Raw genomic sequence first — 19,936 nt, forward strand, 5'->3', positions numbered from 1 at the left:
ACTTTGAATCCTCTATGAAACAGTTCAAAGCATTCTTACCATAAGTCATGAAAGTCATGGAATCCCCGAATCTAATCGAACACAATGGCAGCCTTAATGGCAGACTTGTTGCGCATCGCCTCAAGGCATTCCTCCCATTGCTCAATCCTGTACACCTTATTGACAATTCCCTCGACTTTGACCTTGCCGGAGTCAAGGTAATCAACAGCAGCAGGGAACTTGTATGTTTCAGAGAAGCTGCCGAGAATAGTAATCTCATCACCGACTGCAAGGTATTAGCGAAGAACCTCAAAACCCAGGAACAAAAGAAAAGAAGAAAAGAGCAAAAACTCACAGATCTTAGCTGGTGGCCACGAAACCCGAGTCTCATTCGAGTACACGCCGTACACAACAAGTTTACCACCCCGACGAACATAGTGGATCGAGTCCTCAAGGATCTTCTGGCTACCAGTCGCCTCAACGACGATATCAAATCCATAGGGGTTCTCAGCCTTGAGTGCGTCAAACTGAGCCTGCGGCTTCTCGCGCGACAGCTCAACATACTTATCACCGGCACCGAGCTTCTTCGCCAACTCCATCTTCAGACCCTGGGGAGCAACGACGACAACATTGCAACCACCATTCTGGCGGAGCATCTGGGCCAACACCAGGCCAGTGGGACCAGCACCGAAGATCAGCACGGACGAGCCCATCTTGGGGGCGATCTTGTCTAGACCGTGGGCGGCACAGGAAGCGGGCTCGAGGAGGGTTGCGTCCACGTCGGAAAGGTTCTTGATCTTAAAGACTCGGCCGGCTGCATGGATGATCTGAATCAGTATTGAGAGCTTGTTGTGTTTTGAAACAGCTTTGCACTTACCGGGATAGGCGCAGTACTCAGCGAAACCGCCATTCATCGTGACACCGTGGGCCTCGAAGTGCTCACAGAACAGCTCGTCGCCTCGGCGGCAGTAGAAGCAGGTCCCGCACAGCTCGGAGTTATCAGCGACGACTCGCTCGCCGATCTGGAAGTCCTTGACCTTGGACCCTATGGCGGCGACTACACCGACGGTCTCGTGGCCGGGGATGAGAGGGAACTATGGATTCATTAGTATGAGGCTGAATGGATATTTGAAAATGGGATGAAGCGGGACATGCAATAACATACCTTTGCAATGAATTCACCTTCGTGGATGTGCAGATCAGTACCACAAACACCGCAGGCCTTGACCTTGATCTATACATTCGAGTGTCTGGTTAGTGGACCCGGTTTCTGATCGATTGACCAACGGGTTCGTACCAGGACATCATTCTCACGCAGCTCAGGCACAGGAACCTCAACAATCTTGTGCTCCTTGGGCTTTGAGTACTGCAAAGCACGCATGGTCTTGGGAATTGAGACGGTCATGGTGGAAGGCGGGTGGGATTGTGTGGGGAATAGAGAAGAGGGAAGAGGTGACTTTTTGGGAGAAGAGGAAGAAGCAAGATAAGCAGTATAAATAGCTGCAAAAAGAGGGGAAACTCTGACTTTTCCCGCCTCACAGCGCCTTCATGCGCTGTCCATGCTCTCTGAGACGAAGTATACAAGCGGAGTCTCACACTAGCACTACAAGGTGGGTCGAGATCGTCATTCTCGTTGACCCCACTGATACCAGAGATTGATCTAGTATGTTCTATGATCTATCTTTCGCTATCTTCTACTGCCCCATGTTCCGATGCAATTGAGGGTTGGGCTTACACGCCAGGTGAGGTCGAAGTGGGAACAACCCGCGCTACTAGGTGCATTCATTTGGGCATTCAACAGACATGGATCTAGATCTAGTGGCCTTGATTTTCATGTGACCTCCATGCTACGACGACTCCTTCAATTGAGTTTACCACTTGAACCTCAGATGAATAGATTCAACTATCGTCTCCATTGTTAACCATTTCACCAGACCCCTGGGCCCTGGACAAGATCAATGTCCCCAATCAAACCCATATCGATTCTAACAAAACACCAAAATGAAAATCTCAACCCAACAGCTAACCAAACGTACAAAAGCAAAAGAAAAACGAAAGTCCCAATGCCTACCAATGCCTCAACCTCCCTCCTCACCGCTCCCTTCCCCGCCGTACCGCAGCCGCCAATCGCAAGAAAGCATCTCCAAGCCGACCTCTCCAGCCACACACTCGATACCTTAATATAGGAATCCGCAGGGGAAGGTATCAGAGCTGTCGAATGAGGCGCACAATTCGATGCATCGAGGTGTGCTGGACACTTCTTGACCGCTCGAGGGAATTAGCCGGCTGCAGCTGGGCTGTACGTGACTCCCGGTTGGTGAGATAGTTTCCTGGGATGATATCGCCTATGGTGGAGGGGTTTGATGGAATACGTAGGTGCATATTTGTCACACACAGATATGCACCTGCAGCTGCGTTATTGGGGTTGGGACTGTGGGATTATTTTACCCCAGATTGAGTGGGGTGGCTTTCTCGGTGCGGTCTGGGTTGATCTTATGTGGACTCGACGCAATAGCAGTCAGCAGCTTGCGTTCATTGACTATGGCAAGGGATTGAACTGTTGGCTGGGAGTCTGGATGACTTGTTAGCTCTGATTTCGTGGTTATTTGCTGTATATAATCCAAGGACCTACTGAGCCTCTTACTTTGGATCTGCCTTGATATAGTTTGTGGGCAGATAGAACGAGTTAAACAGAAGTACATGAGCGTAGACAATGATATGGCTTTGGAGATTATATGTACATAGAAAGTATTAGACTTCAAATTGAAATTCTGATGAACCAACACCAAGCCAAATGCGAATCTCCTCCAAGGCCTTCAAGTCATTCTCAGGAAGAGACTGCTGCACTTCTCCATCGTACCATTCATAAGTACGGCCGACATCTTTGAGGCTTTCCCCTATCTTCCGGCAAGACCCGAAATCGATGATGATTGCTCTATCACCGTCGATCATTATATTGCTTGGATTGATGTCGTTATGAACTAATCCCAGCGAGTGAAGATGCCGGATGCCACTGTCAATGCCCGTGAGAACACGGCTATAATTTTCCCTCGCTTCCCGCGTGTTTCTAAGTGCTCTTTTCATGAGGGCGCCTGGGTTGACCTCTTTCATTAGCGTGCGCGGGTACTTCTCGAGGCAAAGACCCGTGATTGCGCCGTCAGAAACTTGACAACCTAGATAGGTAGCAATGTTGGGATGTGGGTGCATCTTCAAGAGTTCGTAAACCATTGCTTCTTTAAGGACATCCTCCGCAATCGAATTCGGTCGAGGCCCTTCGCTAATCAAATCGTAACTGATCAATCGAGGTTTTTTGACATAACAGCCATTGGGCAGCATTTCAGGAGCTGCGGTAAATCCGACAGGAAATTTGGGGTTGTAGGCCGAGGCGGGGATTTGCTTCACATTCATAAGATCCTCTGCATTGAGAATCGGAGAAGAGTAACGACCTTTCAGCATCGCATGATACAAAAAGCCATTTAGCTGATACACAATCAGGGTACCTGCAAACTGGAAGCCTTCATTGGAGTCTTCGTAGGTCTCCCTACTCTCCAGTAACTCCAATTGCTGATTGGGGATTGGCGGAGTCGGCATCCTTAGAAGCTTTACAACCCGCCAGTCAACCAGAGCGACAAAGGGGCAGCCCCCAAAACACCTTGGGTTGCTCGCAAACACGAATCGCCGAATCGGCTGCTAGGAATCCTCACGTGATCCCAATCGTATATTACAGATTGTGGGACCACTGGACCCTACGATACCGATAACCGGTCCTTTTTCCGTCGGGATTGATTGAAATTATCGTATGCGCTTGTAACGATCACGTCTCGGCTCATGATGCCTGTGACATTTTTTCCCTCTAAGAGTTGATTAGTAGTATTCCCATTTTTGCCCGAAGAGCCTTGGAATCTGCCTTTAACAGGATGAGAGACAGTGGACTGTGGGGACTTCAGCCCCGCACTCCGGGCTAAGGGCTTCTATCCGGATTCCGGGGCCCCCAGGTCTGGCTTCATTTTCAACCCCGTACTGTGTATTGTCGTGATGCAAGACAAGACAGCCATGCCACCACCTGCCTCCATAATAAAACCACCTCATTCCCGTCGTCAGAAAGCCTGTGAGACTTGCAGACGGCGGAAGGAAAGATGCGATGGGCTCCAGCCCTGCGGCAGATGTTGTACGCGGAAAGTCGCGAGTGAATGTCGACGGCGGCCTTCCGTCTATCCGCCTCAACTGCCGCAAAACAACGATCTTGTTCTTCCCGAAGCTCATCTCGATATCGACGAAAACGATGTGCCTACTGCTACGTACGAGTCTGAACTTGTGGGGACCCAGCCCGCACCAATCCCTCAATTGCACTCTCCGTCTCCAACGATCTCCAGACATCTATCAGCTTCCTTGCCACTCGAGAACCCAATGGGTTCCACGGTGTCTCTCACATCTTGTTTGGTTCGTGATCGCCAGGGAGCATATATGTTCCTCGGTCCCTCGGCAAATCTGTCCATGCTGCAGTGCATCCGAAAGGTCGTTTATAGCGCGCTCGGGCCGTGCCAATTCACCGAAGAGCCTCCCCAAAACGACCTTGTCGATGAAGACCCTGACATAACAGTCAACTGGGATACAGCAAGTGTGGAGCCCCAACGGCCCTCGGTGGCGGATGCCCGTTATTATCTAGAGTGGTATACGAGCGCCACAAGTTGCGTGTTTGATCTCTTCGGATACGAAGAGCTCACCGCGGAGATTATTTCCTGGTTAGGAAGGGCTGCTTCTGTTGACGCTAGTACTTGCATTAATTTCCTCGTCCTTGCCATCGGGGCTCAGTGTGGACCCGAAGATCGCGATTCACAAGCCGATGCATATTTTACGTATGCGCGGTATCTGGCGTCAACGCGATTTCTGGAAGTCACAAAGGTTTCCACAATACAAATATATTCGCTGATTGCGATGTATTTGCTCAACGCGACACGGCCCAATGCAGCAATTATGCATCTTGGCGTGGCCATTCGGACTGCACACTCCTTAGGGATTCATCGCCCCGATATTTCGACGCTGTTTTCGGCGGAGGAGAACTCCCACCGCGAGCGGATTTGGAAGGTTTTGCGGGTGTTGGATCTTTTCCTGAGCATATATCTTGGGCAGCAGCCGTCCACCACGGAGACTCGGGACGCCATGTCACAGCAGGAGTATTCAGCTTCCGCCGATCTGTGCTGTATATTTGAAAAAATTCTCGGTGGGATCTACAATCAGCAGGAAGTTTCTCCTACTGTGTTAGAACATGTCAGCCAGCATCATAGGGAATGGGCTTCTCATTTCCGAGAAGGTCTGCGGGTTGATCGGATATCCACAGAAGAACATCAAGATGGAGACAGAACACCGAACATCGGTCTCTGTCATCTCAAGGAAGCATATTACTGGAGCATCATCCTGGCGACACGACCGTATTTGATAGAATTGGTGCGGAAACATATCGCTCGGGATACCAACACACTCTCGTCAAGTGGCGAGAACGCATTCGCCTCGCCAAAGCAAGAGCCCGATACGCTGCTAGCTCATGCTTCAGTAAACTCAGCCGTGCTTACCATCAATCTCCTGGAGGGCTTCCTTCGCGAGGACGGAATCCCCAAACGTTTACCCTATATCATCAACTCGATATTGAATGCGGCACTCGTGCTTGGAACAGGGTATTTTGCAGACCTGGACCACCTATTCCCTCTCAACCATGCAATGGGATTAGCTGAAAAGTTACTGAATCGCTTCCAATTCAATGACACCATGGCAAGATGGAGTCTGCGGATCGTTCGCGATTTGCGCAATGTGTGCGAGGAGCATGTGAAAAGGCGGCGGGATCGTCGACTGGATCGTCAAAGAGTGCTCGCCGAGAGCCTCTTTGGCGATATTAAAGCGTGCTATAGCGAGCCTTGGCCACTGCATTCTTCGCAGCTTTCCCTACAAAGTCTGCCGTCGGGAGAACATGCTTGCTCCGAAGGTGGAGATTTTGGACTGCAGTTTTCGGGGTTTGATGGAGACCTTCGGCTTGAGGAGAACAGTGTGATATGGAGTCAGCTGTTCGATAGTGAGCCTTCCGATGCTGTCTTCGGGGCTGAATTTGGGGCGGGGGAGCCTGCGTTTGCCTGGGCGTGATATACTCGTGCTTGTCAACAATACTGTTTATATGTACACTACAAGCCTGCATACTGTCTATTGGAACGAGGTTATGAAGCACTCGCAACCCACCATGTAATCACACGTCACTGGAGGTACTTTTAAAGTTCCAAAGAGTATGATGGTTGCCATGAATCATATGTCTACCGCACTCACCTCCAACCCATTGGAACTGTCTATTAACCCTAGATTCAACCTGACTAATTCTGCCAGGTTCCTCATTCATTTCAAGTGACCACTGAGAAAGCTACTCAATCCGCAACTGATTATTATCCCGCCAAGAATTCTTTATAAATGGGGAAGGGTGTGATGGGGGCAGGACAGGGTTCTGTTGGCTCCCTGAACATACTCCTGGCAGTCCTGAGGCCCACTTGATTTCTGAAATCCCACGGAAATAATGTTACAAACCTGGATAAAACCTCAAAAAACGAGGGAAGTCCGACGGAAATGTACTTCGGCATCCGAAATCAGTACCCCGAAGCCCTGACTTCCGATGGCCGCCTCATCCGCCAAGTCATTCGCCAAGTCCGAAGGAGACCATCCAATCCTACTTGGATATACACGCAAAATGCGATGATCTCCATTGACAGGTGCCAGGTGGATCTCATAGAGCACCCCGCAAGCCTCTTTCGGAAGCTGATCTTGCGGGGGACTCAGATCCTGGGGTAGCAGAACCGAGATTCGGTGTCTATATAAATCACCATTCGCCAGGATATTTCCCTACCTACATCCAACAAACTACCAATCATTATCTATACTGACAGTCGCTCTTATCATCTATATACCCGTTCGAAGCCAGATTATCGGGCACCATGGGTTCCATCGAAAATGAGGTAGTTCTAGATGCCCTGATTGTAGGCGCAGGCTTTGGCGGCGTCTACCAACTCAAGAACCTCCGTGATCGTGGCTACAACGTCAAGCTCGTTGATTTCGCATCAGACTTCGGAGGTGTCTGGTACTGGAACCGATACCCTGGCGCACGAGTCGACAGCACCGTTCCACACTACGAGTTCTCTGACCCCAGCCTCTGGAAAGACTGGACATGGAAGCAACGCTTCCCGGGTAGCGAAGAGCTACGAGAATACTTCGCCTACGTAGCCGACAAATGGGATCTCCGAAAAGACACCGAATTCAACACATTCATCTCCAAGGCCGTCTTCCACGAACAAATCAACATGTGGCACATAACCAGCAAGACCGGCAAAGTCTACCACGCCCGCTACTTCCTTCTCAACATTGGCTTTTCAGCAAAGCGACACACGCCAGACTGGAAGGGCATCGAGAAGTTCAAGGGCACATGGGTTCACCCTTCCTTCTGGCCAAAGGAGGAACCAGACCTCCGCGGCAAGAAAGTCGCCGTCATTGGCACCGGCGCAACAGGCCTCCAACTCTCCCAAGAACTCAGCAAAGTAGCCGAGGAATTCGTCCTCTTCCAACGAACACCCAACCTTGCCCTCCCAATGAAACAAGTCAACTACACAGGAAAAGACCAACCACCTCCCCGAGAGACCTACCCAGCTCTCTTCGCCGGCCGCCGCGACAGCTTCGCCGGCTTCAACTTCAACTTCACCCCCCGCTCAACCTTCAGCGACACCCCAGAAGAACGCCAAAAGGTCTACCAAGCCCTCTGGGACCACGGCGACTTCCACTACTACCTCGCCAACTACGAGGACATGCTCTTCGACAAAGCAGCAAACAAAGAAGCCTACGACTTCTGGAAAGCCAAAGTCCGCTCCCGCATCAACGACGCCTCCCTCCACGAACTCCTAGCCCCAACCATCCAACCCCACAGCTTCGGCTGCAAGCGCGTCTCGCTGGAAAACGGCTTCTACGAAATCTTCAACCAGCCCAACGTAAAGCTCGTCGACGTGAAAAGCACCCCCATCGTCGAAGTCACGGAATCCGGCATCCGCACCTCCGAGAAAGAATGGGAGCTCGACTACATCGTCTGCGCTACTGGCTTCGACGCCTTGACCGGCGGTCTACTGCAGATCGATATCACGGGGAAGGACGGTCAGTCTTTATCCGATAAGTGGAAGAATGGAACTAAGACTTACCTCGGTATGGCCGTTTCTGGGTTCCCGAATATGTTCTATACGTATGGGCCTCAGGCGCCGACGGCGTTGTGTAATGGGCCGACTTGTGCGGAGTATCAGGGGGATTTCGTTATTGGGGTTATGGATTATATGAGGGAGAAGGGGTTGAGGTGTATTGGGGCTAGGGGGGAGGAGGAGGATGCTTGGGTTGAGTTGGTGAGGAAGTTTGCTTATGCTTCTTTGTTGCCTGGGACTGACTCGGTGAGTTTTGGATGATTCTCTGGACTGTTTGAGGATTTTGCTGACCGTGCTTAGTGGTATATGGGGACGAATATTCCTGGGAAGGTGAGGGAGCCGCTTATTTACTTGGGTGGTGTGCCGAATTATTATAAGGCGCTGGAGAAGTCGAGGGAAGGCGGTTTTGCGGAATTTGATCTCTCTTAGGTTTTGGATGGTGAATATATTCAGAATATCATACTCGTTGTGAGAACATCGTATCCGGTTCAATTGGAATCTTTATGTTCAAAAGGATATCTAATGCAATATGTTGTTCTTCCGGGATATGCATGCTTTCTACCGCTTGCTGCTGTTCTTGAGCATCTCTTCCAAATGCTGCAATTGGTGTTAGCCACGGAATCTTCGAAAGGGGCGAGATGTGCATGCTTACCTCCTTCTGCTCAATCGCTAACTTTCCTTGGGTATCCTTTTTTGGTTAGCATATATCTTGCAGGCTCGGAGGAAAACACCTTACACTAATTATGGTTAAAATCAATGAATAATTGTTGAAGAGGAACCGCTCTCTTCGCTTTGCGTCCGTGCCGTTGCGACTCAATTTGATCAGAAGAGAATCAAATTCGGCAGTCAACCGGGCCAAACTGTTGGATACCGGCTCGTCATCACCCGCATCGCTGCTGAGAACAAGGATTCCGTGTAACAGCTGGCCGAACCGCTGAGCCAAGAAGTGTGGTGCTGAGGACTGCTTTAGGTCGTCTCCCCCAGCAATCGAAAGGGCGGAGACAGCGCTGCGCCCAGTGTTCGAACCGACACGCTTGAGCGACTCGCCATGATGATCCATGATGACCTGGAATCGAGGCCAGAGCTGCATGTTGATTCCATTGACATACGAGTCCGCGACTGGCACCTTGCGGCGCTGAAGCTCGAAGGCCGAATGTTGGTTGAGACGCACACACATCAAGACTCCGAGGGAATCAGTGGTGTGCTCAATTAGCTTCTTGGCCTGGTTCTGGCCTAGACTGAAGACCTGCTGGAAGATTTCCAAGGCGTTGCGAGAGATTTCGTGGAATGTCTTGGGAGAGAAAAACTCGGTCAAGAAGGAGTACTCGGCGCACACATTGTCCACCAAGGCGACATTGAAGTTTCGGAACGGGACTTCGATGCCATGGTAGGTGTTGTCTTCTTCGGCCAGATATGAAGATAAGGCCTGAATATTGCCAGTTCGGAGGATATCGATTCGTCGACCGAGAGAAAAAGGGTCATGCGCAGCAGAGCCGGCTCGGCCGCCAGGAATCATGTTCCCTACAACAATCAGTATAAGGGCGCAGCCAACAGTCCGAGATGCTCTTACCTGATCGATGTGTGGATGGATCTCCTCCGAGGACCTCGTTGCGGTCAGGAGGATAGACCTTGACCTTGTCGAGTGCCTGAAGGTAGCGGGTGAAATGAGAGGTGTAATACCAACGCATTGTGTTGATGTATGCCTGTGAAATTTCTCCGGCCAGCTTTGGGTGGGCCTTGAAGAGGTAACTGTATAGATCTTTGTACTTCACCAGTCGCTGTTGTTGGATAATCTGCGAGTTGATATTTGGGGATCGCATAGCACGAATCTGCGACACCAGGTAGTCTCTGATTCTTTCGATTGCCTGCCGAAACGTCAGAGTTGTCCTAGATATCTCGGAAAGTGCACACTCACTTTGTCCTTTACATCGACTAGAAGTGGCCGTACATCCTCAATTGCTTTGTAGCCATTGGCGGAAGCAGCGGCCTTGGCTTCGATATTGGTGCTTCGAGAATCGATCTCGTTTAGCGCCCGCACCCAGTTCTCATCTATTGGGCCTTCAACAATGGTGCGCACGGCCTTTGGGGAGATGCTGATTTCCTCTACCGCGGGTCCCAGCAATCGTTCCACGTTGCGTCTATTCGCTAGCATTGCATTCAGTTGTGTTGAGCGGGCTTGCAAAGTTTCAATCTCTGCCGACACAGCACCCAATTCATTTTGAAAGTCATTCAAGTATAGCTCAACCGATTGGGATACCTCATCACATCCAGTGATTGACGTGTGTAGCTCTTGGAACTTATCGCGTTCTTGTTCAAATTGCTGCACGGTTTGTGCATTCACATCGCTTTCGCGGGTCTTCCTCCTTGGGGTTGGGTCCTCCTTCTCAAGAAATTCCTCGAGACTCAACCCATCAAAGTGAATGGTTTCCACCAATTGCCCGGGTCGCTCCTGCGCCGACAAGAACTGCGGTACATTCTTATCTACCTGTGTTTCCTTTCCGATAATCCCATGTAGGACTTCCAGCGGATCAGGGACATTGGAAGGTCGAGGTCGTTGAATGCTCGTTTGCTTCAATGGAGAGCCATTGATCGTTTTTGCAGTTCCTGGTAAGGAGGTTGTAGAGTCATTCGGAGTGACTAGTAAAGAAGCCGATGAGCTTCTGGACGTCGGAGGTCTGGTATTATATGGGCCTGGGGATAATTGAGAGGATGATCGTCGCGGTAGAGGAGATAGGTTGCGGTTATTTGCTCCGGAGGGAGTTGACTGGGCTGAAATGCGGTCGCGCCACATTGTGTAAGGAGATGAACAGCATGGGAATGCACAGCCAATAAATTAAAAAAAGTGCAGGCTTATAGTTGGGAGGGGGAGAAAACAAAGACCAAAGTACCTGCCTTGAGCTGTTTGTTAGTTGGACCAGGTTGCTTTCAGGACACTCGGACACTCCAATCCACTAAACCTAACAAGGTCATTAACCAATCATATTCCAGCAAAGAGACCCCGCCCCAGGGTCGCCGCCCACGACAGATTTTAGTCGTTTGATTTTCTCTCTCCTCTTCTCTTCTTTTTCCCCTCCCTCAAACTTTTAACCACATCCCCTTCCTAACCCCCTCTACATCCTATTCACCATGTCTGCCGAGGAGGTACGTGATTTATTTGTCAAATTCGAGATCCCCCAAATCGCTGTCTTGCGCTGGACTTCTGTCCCAGCCCCGCATGCGGCTCCCCTCCTTCTCTTCTCGAAGGGCACGAGACCATACTGGGCTTTAAAAACCCCCACTTTTGTCACTATTGAACGCTGAACTAACATGTCAATAGCACGATGTCACTTTCGAGTCGGCTGATGCCGGAGCTTCGCTCACCTACCCCATGCAGTGTTCTGCTCTGCGCAAGAACGGCCACGTTGTGATCAAGAACCGTCCCTGCAAGATCATTGACATGTCTACCTCCAAGACTGGCAAGCACGGTCACGCTAAGGTTCACCTTATCGCTACCGATATCTTCACCGGCAAGAAGCTCGAGGATCTCTCCCCCTCCACCCACAACATGGATGTCCCCAACGTCACCCGCAAGGAGTACCAGCTCGTGAGTTTCTCTGAATGAAGTGATTATGAGAATGTACGACTAACGAGTAATAGCTCGATATCACCGAGGATGGCTTCATGTCCCTGATGACCGACGCCGGTGACACCAAGGATGATGTCAAGGTCCCCGACAACGAGGTTGGTGAGAAGATCAAGCAGATGTTCCACGTCGAGGAGAAGGAGTGCAGTAAGTCTACGCCATTGCTTACTTATATATTCGGGAACCACACTAACATTATTATCAGACATCGTCGTCCTCACTGCCATGGGCGAGGAGGCCGCTATGGAGTGCAAGGAGGCTCCCAAGTCTGGTTAAATCTAATACCTGGATTTATTACCTGTTATGCCAACCTTTATGTTCCCCAAGGGCTAAAAACCCCCCAAAATTCGGATTTCATGGTTCAATGGAGGTTACGATTCCTTGAACGATTATGCCCATCGCTTCAAGCCGTCCCCCATATAACTTTGGATGTGGGCTGGACCGAGAATTGCTTTGGTTGGCATGGTATGTGTTGTCCGAACAGTTCTGAGTCTCAGCGTCTTATGATAGTGTGACGAATGAATAAATATTACACCTTGCTTGACCATTTGATGTTCCTTTGCCGATCCTAGCTAGTAGTAACTTGATGACCTGGTAGTGGTAGCCTGGTAAGTAGGTGCTCGACGTCGTGGCCTCGATAGGTGTTCCAACTGGAATCGAGAGACCAAACTTGGACCTCGGAAAGCAACGAATATAGCCGCGACCTCGAGATAAAAGTTTTTATTTTTTATTCATAAGGTATAGCTTCAGCCAGGTCATAAAATCATAAAACAAAATATTCCCCAGCGTAACCCTAGAAACTCGTGTGAGATGGGCGGGACAAGTGGAGCGACAAAATCGGCGGTCACTGGAATGAAGGCAGAAAAAAGTTCCGCCATCTCGGTATATCAACCTTTCCTCGTCAAACCAGCATGAACAAATCCCTTGGGGATGGACTACGTTACCCGAGGGGTCTGTGGTCAAGAGGGATGCCGTGAGATCCGGTACTATCTCGACAATGGTCTCTGGTATTGTCGACGCGGTCACTTGCAGGAGGTATGCATGACGTCCATCTGTCCTATCACCGCATCGCCAAATGTCATCAGAAAGTTGTCGGCTAATATGGGCACACGACACGAGTAGGGTGTCCAAGTTGCCGAGGATGCCGATGATTTCGGAAACCTAGGCAAAACCCATCGCCTGAAGAAAGAAATCAAAGAAAAGATCAGCAAGAGTGTGTAATTGATACCCATATATCCGCTGTTTCGCTAACTCTAATCCACAAAAGCACTCCGTGGCCGTCAGGCATACACGCTTTTCTTGCAGACTTACCAACTTATCCTGTGGAAACAATGTCATGCCTTGGTTCATGAACTAGGTTTCCCAGAAGAGCTTGAGGTGAGTGCTCGCCTTGCTCTATGTAATGAGACTGGAGACTCATTATACATCAGATTGTTGTCCGCGACCTTTGGGCTCTTCGACTACAAGACTTTACAGCAAAGATCACTGACACTGAAGATGACGACTATGATACTGAACCTGAGCTTTTCAGTTCACAGCCCACAGATAAAGATGACTCCCGTGATATGGGATTTAAACCAGACTCGAGGTATATTGAATGGCCGCGCCTGATTGACACCATTGCTCTGTGTTATCTCGCAGCATCCTTGATGCGTCTTCCGGTTTGTGTCAATGATTTCCACGAGTATGTGTATTCATCTCCATCGAAAGCCACACTGCGCTTCCAGGATGATGCTGATCTGTAATTCAAAGCATGATCATACGACAAGATGTACCCTACGTTCGAGCTCTGGCAACTGTCCCTCGGGAAATGAGGGATAGACTCCCGCCAGAATTCACGGGGATCCTTGAAGTCAACGTGAGTGTCACCCGACGAACGATCCCCCTGTATAACAATTCCACTAATGTTGGCAAAGACACTGCCTAAAGCGAAGCACATCCACCAAAGTGTGCGGGCAATCATGCTATTCTATCAGCGCCGATTCGGATTGGTACTTCCTGCTTTGAATTTGCCCATGGTACTTTTCCGGCAAATAAAGAGATTGGCTTTACCAAGTACGAGATACACTCATTTGACCTCAACCCCCTTCTTCCCAGCTAACAAGTCCTAGTTGAGGTTTACGATGCAGCCAAGACTTTGCAGGAGCTAGTAGGCTTCACTTTCCGGTATCCCGAAGAGTCACAGTATAATCGGAAGTTAATCCAAGATCTCCCCGACGTGCAATTGATGGTCCTCATAGTCATTGCTACGAAATTACTCTTTCCGTTCGATGACTTGAAAAGATACCCCACTACCGGCAGTGAACCTGCTGCGCAGGTCATGGACTGGTCTCTTTGGGAACGCGCTCAAAGTCGGTTCGACCATGACCCGCGATTCGGGGACAATCTTGCAAAAGGGGCCGCCATCCATGTCACAGACAAAGATGTGCTGAACATGACGTCCGCCCAAATGGACAATTACATGGACTGGTATGCAAGCAGTTGGTTAGACACCTCCAGGGCCCCCACTCGCATCGCCGAATTATTTCCCATCAGCCGAACTGGATCCGATGCTCAGCCAATCCCTACGGCTACTCCGGGGTCGTCTTCTGCTCCTGCTGCTCCCGATACGACAGAAGAAAAGCTCAACGCACTCATGAAAACGGTCATGCAAAATCTCAAAGTCAGAAGGGTCATCCCGGAAGACGAAGAAGCCGAGGACAAGCGTCCTGGCGAGTTCTATCGTCGGTATCGCTGGGAATCGCAGCTCACGGGCCCCGCACGGGCGTTCTACGAGGAAGCCGCCCGCCTCGCGGCGGTCCCATTGAAAAGTCTGGTCCATGCCGTGTCACTTGTCGAGTTCAAGATCGCAAAGCAAGACGAGGAGCGACAGAACAGGGAATTCTTCGCCAGGCAGGGCAGAGAAGGGTTGGACAGCGACGAAAGTGATGTTGACGATACCTATGGAATGGACGACTCTGAAGAGGACATGGATGAGCCGGTATTTGAGGATATGGACGCCGATGATAAGATGTGGTGAATCATCTAGCGGGCGATCAGGATGCCCGTTGTATCATATGCATGGCGTTGGGGCATTGAGATCAAGCATTGGCGTTCATCTTTCGATCAATTCGTTATTCGAGGACTCCTATATTACCTTGTCATGAAGTTCTGTCTGCTTTCTTGTAAGGTACATATTTAAATTCGCCAGCTGAAATGCAAGCAATATCATCTATTGTATTTGGTTTGTACATAATGGCATCTACGCAGTAAGAAACATCGTCTAACTATTATTTTTAGTAGGAAGAGGTCAAGACCTGACGTAGGGCATTGTGCTGCTAAGTTATGATTGGCTGTGCTGGCCGGGGTTGCTGACATAATAAATGACAAAAGCGGGAAGCAACTAGGGCTTAGGGTACTCCCAATCGTTCCACCTTTGCTAAGCGAGCGAAATCCTCAAATTGACAATCGACTGCTCCGCCTGGAACACAGCGACCGACAGCCGACACCAACGAAACTCGCCATCAGTACGTGCCATACACCCCGTTTAACCACCTCTTTGCATCGCCATGGATCCCATAAGCTAACATCGTTCTTTTCGCGCCGTTTCAGTGCAGATGTAGGTCTTCCTGAACCCCTCGAATGTCGTCACGAACCACAACCCCGATCCATCGCCAATACGACCCATACCCATGGAGGAATAAAATGAAGGATGAAAAGAACCTGGGCTAATACGGTGCGATAATAGTTTCGTCAAGACCCTGACGGGTAAGACCATCACCCTTGATGTCGAGTCGAGCGACACCATCGACAACGTCAAGACCAAGATCCAGGACAAGGAGGGCATTCCCCCTGACCAACAGCGCCTGATCTTCGCCGGAAAGCAGCTCGAGGATGGCCGCACCCTGAGCGACTACAACATCCAGAAGGTACGGACCGAATTCCAGTGATGATTTCGACTTGAAGTGGGGGGCGATAATGGTATCTCGGGTGGATCGGATAGCCGGCATATTCTTTGTTCAAGACGACACTTTCCCACACCAGATACGCAAAAGGAGGAAATATCGCTTTCATCATTGAAATGAATTAATGGAGTATTGGCTAACATGGGATGCTCTCCTTCTTACAGGAGTCCACCCTTCACCTTGTCCTCCGTCTCCGTGGTGGTATCATTGAGCCTTCCCTCAAGGCCCTTGCCTCCAAGTTCAACTGCGAGAAGGCCATCTGCCGCAAGTGCTACGTACGTTCATCCCGCCTCCTTGGTCTACGTCCGATATGCTCGTCCTGAGTGTGCCCTTCGGTGGCAAAGATATCAATTCCCTCAACTTATATACTAACCTGGACCCTTCACAGGCTCGTCTCCCTCCCCGTGCCACCAACTGCCGCAAGAAGAAGTGCGGACACACCAACCAGCTCCGCCCCAAGAAGAAGCTCAAATAGACGACTCGCTCCTCGGTCTTGTGCTCGGTGTGTTGTGGTGCAGTTCCAACGTTGGAGAATGGCTGGACTGTCACTACATGGAGAGGTTTACAAATGGCGTTAGATATGATGATAAAATCAATGCAGCCACAGTCATACTTTTTCTAGTTGGCTCCTCTCGACGCTCAAGTTGCACTCCATGAAATGAAATGTGTAAATTCAAAAGTCGAATTATCCTATCCCAAGTTCGTCTGCGATAAATAGAGCGTACAGTACATGCGGTCAAGAACAGGGCTAGGAAACTTGAGCTGCGAAACTTGCTGCCTGAGCAAGAACGACGGAACGACCAGTATTCCAGATCAAAGCTAAACGATCCATCCATCCCCCACTTAAGCCCTGAACATCATGCCTCGCTTCCCGTCATCCTTGTCATCATCGTGGTCCTTGTCCTTGTTCTTCTTCGAGACGGGGCTCGCGTGCCTAGTAGAAGCGTCAGTATTGAACGATCGACGGTGGTAAACCCAAAACTTACGCAAAGAAAAGCACTTTGATAGCAATAGCCAAAGCCGCATGCAGCACAACAACCAAGATCAACAAGATCTTGCTAGCCTTAGCATCAGTAGCATTCAAAACCGGGTACAAGTTCCGCAAAAGGAAGAACACAGTCCAAGCAAACCCAACGCCAACAAGCGCCCAGTTAAGCGCAGTCAACGGACTCCAGCTAACCAGCGCAACAGCAATCCACACCAGATTCGAGTATCCATACAGAGCCCAGCACTCAATAAGGTCAGCCGTCGAACTACCGAACCAACGCAGGGCGCCCCAAAGGGCAATGGGCAGGATACCCGTGTATCCGTAGATCAGACCAGCCGCGCCAGACAGCAATCTAAAGTCATACTCGAAGTGCTTGTCGTCATTGTTCGACAGCCACTGCGAGATAGTGCCTGTCAAAAACAGGATCACTACCACCGTAGTCGCAATCCAGATGGGCCCGTACAGGTCCGCATTGCCTTCCAGCACGTCGAGGAAGTTGTTGCGCGGGTACAGCGTGGCTACGCAGCGGCGGAAGACCTCGTTTGTGTCGACGTCGAAGAATCGCTCGTAGTAGTGTATCGACCACCAGTTGTGTTTGGTCGGCGTGCCGCCAGGGGATCGGTCGCGGCGCCGCGACGAACCGCCTAGGAATGGGGCGGAGTCGCCTTGGACTTTGGCGGTTCTCTGGTCATTTTCAAAGTCTGGGAAGTGCGGTTTATTGGTTAGAGAGCTCTGCTGGCGGTGATTTGCGCTGGAACTCACTGGAGGGGTGGAATTCGAGATCTTCTTGTAGGTCGGTGTGCCCAAGGTCGCCCTGTTGTTTATTAGAGAGAATTGCGGAATTGCGTTGATGATTGAATTGCACTTACCTCTGCATCAACATCTACTACAACATCGTAGCCTCGATTCGCCATGGTTGTTGAATTTGAGGTAAGCTGGTGGCAGGGGAGTGGTCAAGTGTACACATCAGCTTCCGCTGATAAAGCCACGGCTCAAGCCACAGCTGTGGGTACCGCTCGGTGACATACACGAGCGTCGAACTACATACGCGTCTTCTATCAATGTGACTGGTCTTTTCGTCTATGAAAATGTGAAGATTATAATAATCAAATACGATTATACGACATTGCTATTCTAAAGACGCTTTGGTTTCGGTTCCTCGTTAATCATACACACAGTAACCCACACAATGGCACCAGGAGTCTCAAGAGTCTGGAGACCTGCGAAGTGCATATTGGCTTGGGATCATATCCAGTTCTGGATTGCCCTTTGAATCCGCCCAAAATAGGACCAAGCTGACATATCCAACCCCTTCTTGCGAATGTAGAACGATGCAACACCGACGAATATAGCCAGCGCCACAGAGCCCACAGAGCGACGGTGGCTCCATAAGAAATCAACTGCCTGTTTTCTGCGCTCTTCATTCCGAATCTGCCGAGATTGTTCTTCGAAGAAATGCAATGCGTCTTCTACACTGTATTTCTGATGTGGGTCTCGTGAAGTCTTAAGCACACTGCACGAGGGAATGCGTTTCCATGCTCCAAGTGGCAAGGATTCTGGCGGATGGTCCTCGAAGAGCTGTGTCGCGCGTAGAATATGCCCATCCAAATCGAGCGGAGATGGTAGCTTGGAGAGTGTGAAATGAAGCATCTCAGGCTCGTCCTCTGGGATTTCCAAGAGCTCTTTCTTCCTTGATAGGATCATTGCTGCGAAGAGATAGATTGCAACCACGGGTTCCCGGGCGAGAAGGAAGTCGAAAAGACGGGCGATGTTGCTGTATTCTTGAATGTCATGGGCGTAGAGTGTGAGCGTGGCTGCAAGAGCGAAGAATGGCTGGATGTTGCCTAGATGTCGTCGTAGCTCGGGGTCGGTGGTTTCGATGATAGCAGGAATAAGATGTAGATGTTTCAAGGCCGGCGAGAGTGATGGAAGCATGTAGTCTCTTATGCGGAAAAGGGATATGTGTGCCACGGCTGGTATAGCCTTCTTCTCCCCAAGTACCAAGAGAAGTACTTGGACGATGTCATGGTACCCTTGGAAATAACACAACATAGGGTAATCTCTCAGGACTTGGGTGATCAAGTTTGATAACTGTTGTTTCTTTTCCAGCATTTCCTCTTCCGGGGCTATAATCGATCAACATCCGGACTCTACCAATCATTGGGATATATGGTAACGTACCTTGAGGATAGTAGACGAATGATCGATTGACATCAAGCCCTACCTGGTCCTCATCTGCATGACGCGGAGCTTTGGGACTCGAAGTCGTATTGGATTGTCGTAATCCTTCATCGCAGTGTAATAAAATAGGCCCTGCCAAATCAGTCATTCAAGCTCACTTCCTTTAGATCAATCAAACTCACAGGCCAGCTGTCGCAATTCATCTTCGAGCAGACCCCCTTCCGATGTTGCGTGCGCAGCCAGGGCTTCCACGTCCCGCGATGCACATGCTTCACGAATAGCTCTTGCCTTTTCTGCCTGTGCACTTGCAATTTCTTGCGTTCTCAATGATTGACTTGCCTCGCCGGCCTTGGAAAGATCCCCAGCAGATTCCCCCGACCTAAACGCGGTTTCTGAGCCAGAATCGCTCAGTTCCTTTGCAGAGTTCTCCATTGTTCGTCCGCTAAGGAGTTGCCTCCCAGAAGACCAAGTATGCTTCAACAACCGGTCAATCGCTTAATACACATACACAATATGGAACAGAAATTACTTACCTTATGTATTTGATCAGAGCTAACAGGCAAGCTTCACAAGGCTCGTGTTGCAATCCAACTCAACAACGGAGGAAATCTGAGTCGGATAGGTAGGTATACAGTAGATCGGCTTTATCCGTTGAACCAGTCAACGTGATGGTTTGTTCCAGGTTCATATGAGCAGCGCAACGCCAATCAGATAAAATAGCCTTGAATCTTAATTTGAGAGTCTGTGATATTCCTGAGCTCTAGCTGATGATCCTCTAGGCACATACACTCGGAAGTGAATGTTTGAAGTCAAAGGCGGCACGGGGAGGTCCACTTCGTGGCCTCAGGCATTGTTCGGCAGCCGCGAGATGTTTTCGCCGATAACAACACTCGCCCTGTGCTGCGCCTAAGCATACTCCCAGTGAATAGCTTTGCGGTATTCTGAGCAAGGTCTTAGACAGATCTGGCTGTGCTGACTGCTGTGTGCCGTGTGCCCTAGAAACCTGCTGTTTCTGGGG

At 50.1% G+C, this 19,936-nt stretch overlaps 9 protein-coding genes across 9 annotated transcripts; 4 read left to right on the forward strand and 5 right to left on the reverse strand.

Annotated features, from left to right (window-relative positions):
* Window positions 1-71: 71 nt before the first annotated feature.
* N7515_001548 (zinc-dependent alcohol dehydrogenase family protein) lies at window positions 72-1,384 on the reverse strand (the record flags this gene model as incomplete). The annotated part of the gene is made up of 5 exons (XM_056662292.1): window positions 72-265; window positions 335-793; window positions 857-1,073; window positions 1,145-1,213; window positions 1,277-1,384. 5 exons carry the CDS (start codon window positions 1,382-1,384, stop codon window positions 72-74), a joined length of 1,047 nt encoding a protein of 348 aa, XP_056524405.1.
* A 1,346-nt stretch (window positions 1,385-2,730) lies between these two features.
* Window positions 2,731-3,570, reverse strand: N7515_001549 (uncharacterized protein; the record flags this gene model as incomplete). The annotated part of the gene is made up of 1 exon (XM_056662293.1): window positions 2,731-3,570. One exon carries the CDS (start codon window positions 3,568-3,570, stop codon window positions 2,731-2,733), a length of 840 nt encoding a protein of 279 aa, XP_056524406.1.
* Window positions 3,571-4,032: 462 nt separating this feature from the next.
* On the forward strand, window positions 4,033-6,111 carry N7515_001550 (uncharacterized protein; the record flags this gene model as incomplete). The annotated part of the gene is made up of 1 exon (XM_056662294.1): window positions 4,033-6,111. One exon carries the CDS (start codon window positions 4,033-4,035, stop codon window positions 6,109-6,111), a length of 2,079 nt encoding a protein of 692 aa, XP_056524407.1.
* An 833-nt stretch (window positions 6,112-6,944) lies between these two features.
* Window positions 6,945-8,612, forward strand: N7515_001551 (flavin-containing monooxygenase; the record flags this gene model as incomplete). The annotated part of the gene is made up of 2 exons (XM_056662295.1): window positions 6,945-8,429; window positions 8,484-8,612. The coding sequence occupies 2 exons, from the start codon at window positions 6,945-6,947 to the stop codon at window positions 8,610-8,612; spliced, it is 1,614 nt and encodes a 537-aa protein (XP_056524408.1).
* Window positions 8,613-8,741: 129 nt separating this feature from the next.
* N7515_001552 (putative GARP complex subunit (Sac2)) lies at window positions 8,742-10,974 on the reverse strand (the record flags this gene model as incomplete). Its single annotated transcript, XM_056662296.1, has 5 exons — window positions 8,742-8,780; window positions 8,836-8,871; window positions 8,920-9,704; window positions 9,754-10,048; window positions 10,099-10,974. 5 exons carry the CDS (start codon window positions 10,972-10,974, stop codon window positions 8,742-8,744), a joined length of 2,031 nt encoding a protein of 676 aa, XP_056524409.1.
* A 302-nt stretch (window positions 10,975-11,276) lies between these two features.
* N7515_001553 (Eukaryotic translation initiation factor eIF-5A) lies at window positions 11,277-12,081 on the forward strand (the record flags this gene model as incomplete). Its single annotated transcript, XM_056662297.1, has 4 exons — window positions 11,277-11,324; window positions 11,500-11,766; window positions 11,820-11,952; window positions 12,011-12,081. Exons 1-4 carry the CDS (start codon window positions 11,310-11,312, stop codon window positions 12,079-12,081), a joined length of 486 nt encoding a protein of 161 aa, XP_056524410.1. The 5' UTR covers window positions 11,277-11,309.
* Window positions 12,082-12,735: 654 nt separating this feature from the next.
* Window positions 12,736-16,224, forward strand: N7515_001554 (Ubiquitin supergroup; the record flags this gene model as incomplete). The annotated part of the gene is made up of 10 exons (XM_056662298.1): window positions 12,736-12,840; window positions 12,928-13,018; window positions 13,073-13,182; window positions 13,236-13,489; window positions 13,558-13,663; window positions 13,722-13,860; window positions 13,917-14,820; window positions 15,533-15,713; window positions 15,914-16,024; window positions 16,138-16,224. 10 exons carry the CDS (start codon window positions 12,736-12,738, stop codon window positions 16,222-16,224), a joined length of 2,088 nt encoding a protein of 695 aa, XP_056524411.1.
* A 368-nt stretch (window positions 16,225-16,592) lies between these two features.
* On the reverse strand, window positions 16,593-17,651 carry N7515_001555 (Yip1 family protein; the record flags this gene model as incomplete). Its single annotated transcript, XM_056662299.1, has 4 exons — window positions 16,593-16,683; window positions 16,736-17,438; window positions 17,500-17,551; window positions 17,607-17,651. 4 exons carry the CDS (start codon window positions 17,649-17,651, stop codon window positions 16,593-16,595), a joined length of 891 nt encoding a protein of 296 aa, XP_056524412.1.
* Window positions 17,652-17,982: 331 nt separating this feature from the next.
* On the reverse strand, window positions 17,983-19,350 carry N7515_001556 (TBC domain-containing protein; the record flags this gene model as incomplete). Its single annotated transcript, XM_056662300.1, has 3 exons — window positions 17,983-18,863; window positions 18,919-19,050; window positions 19,101-19,350. 3 exons carry the CDS (start codon window positions 19,348-19,350, stop codon window positions 17,983-17,985), a joined length of 1,263 nt encoding a protein of 420 aa, XP_056524413.1.
* Between the last annotated feature and the right edge of the window lie 586 nt (window positions 19,351-19,936).

The sequence above is a fragment of the Penicillium bovifimosum genome, assembly GCF_028826915.1.
Source record: "Penicillium bovifimosum strain IBT 22155 chromosome Unknown utg000002l_segment0_segment0, whole genome shotgun sequence".
NCBI lineage: Eukaryota > Fungi > Ascomycota > Eurotiomycetes > Eurotiales > Aspergillaceae > Penicillium > Penicillium bovifimosum.